The sequence below is a fragment of the Acanthisitta chloris genome, unplaced genomic scaffold (genome assembly GCF_000695815.1).
Source record: "Acanthisitta chloris isolate BGI_N310 unplaced genomic scaffold, ASM69581v1 scaffold42226, whole genome shotgun sequence".
Lineage (NCBI taxonomy): Eukaryota > Metazoa > Chordata > Aves > Passeriformes > Acanthisittidae > Acanthisitta > Acanthisitta chloris.
In genome coordinates, this window is record NW_008679416.1 from 1 (window position 1) to 593 (window position 593).

The window sequence follows — 593 nt, forward strand, 5'->3', positions numbered from 1 at the left end:
AGCTGCCCCTGGCCAGAGGGCAGGGCTTGGTGAGGGAGTTGGGTTTGGAGCTCAAACGTGCCTGTGGGGCCTGAGCAGATGCCAGAAACAGAGGTGTTTGATGGGAGAGAGAAACCATCTCAGTAGTTCAACAGGCAGAGTTGGGCAGCTGGGCCAGGAGAGCCTGTGCCTCTCCTGGGGACTGTCCTGTGGGTGGGGGGTGACAGCACTAGGCACCATCCAGGCTGCGTGTCTGTGCCGTGCCCGGAGTGTCTGTGCCGTGCCCGGAGTGTTGGAGTGTCTGTGCCGTGCCTGGAGTGTCTGTGCCATGCCTGGCATGTCTAGAGTAGTCTAGCAGCTTTGTATTGTGCTCCAGATCCTGTTCTGGGGCCTGCGGGACCTGAAGAGGGTGAACTTGTTCGAGGTGAATGAGCCCCAGGTGGTCATTGAATGTGCTGGCAAGAAGGTGGAGTCAGAAGTGATTGTGACCTACAAGGAGAACCCCAACTTCACTGAGCTGGTCAAATACATGGATGTGGTGAGTGGGCAGGGGATCCTGCCATGCCAGAGCACACTGTGGCTACTCTGCACCCATGCACTACCTCTCTGCATGG

The 593-nt window shown here is 58.0% G+C and overlaps 1 protein-coding gene across 1 annotated transcript in view; it reads left to right on the forward strand.

Moving 5' to 3' along the window:
• Positions 1–355: 355 nt before the first annotated feature.
• The window catches only part of LOC103804655 (fer-1-like protein 4), a gene marked incomplete at its 5' end in the record, with an annotated part of 15,661 nt that continues 15,423 nt past the window's right edge, over positions 356–593 (forward strand). The window contains one exon of the mRNA XM_009077268.1: positions 356–517. Within this exon, the coding sequence (XP_009075516.1) occupies positions 356–517 (162 nt within the window). The remainder of the gene's footprint in view (positions 518–593) is intronic.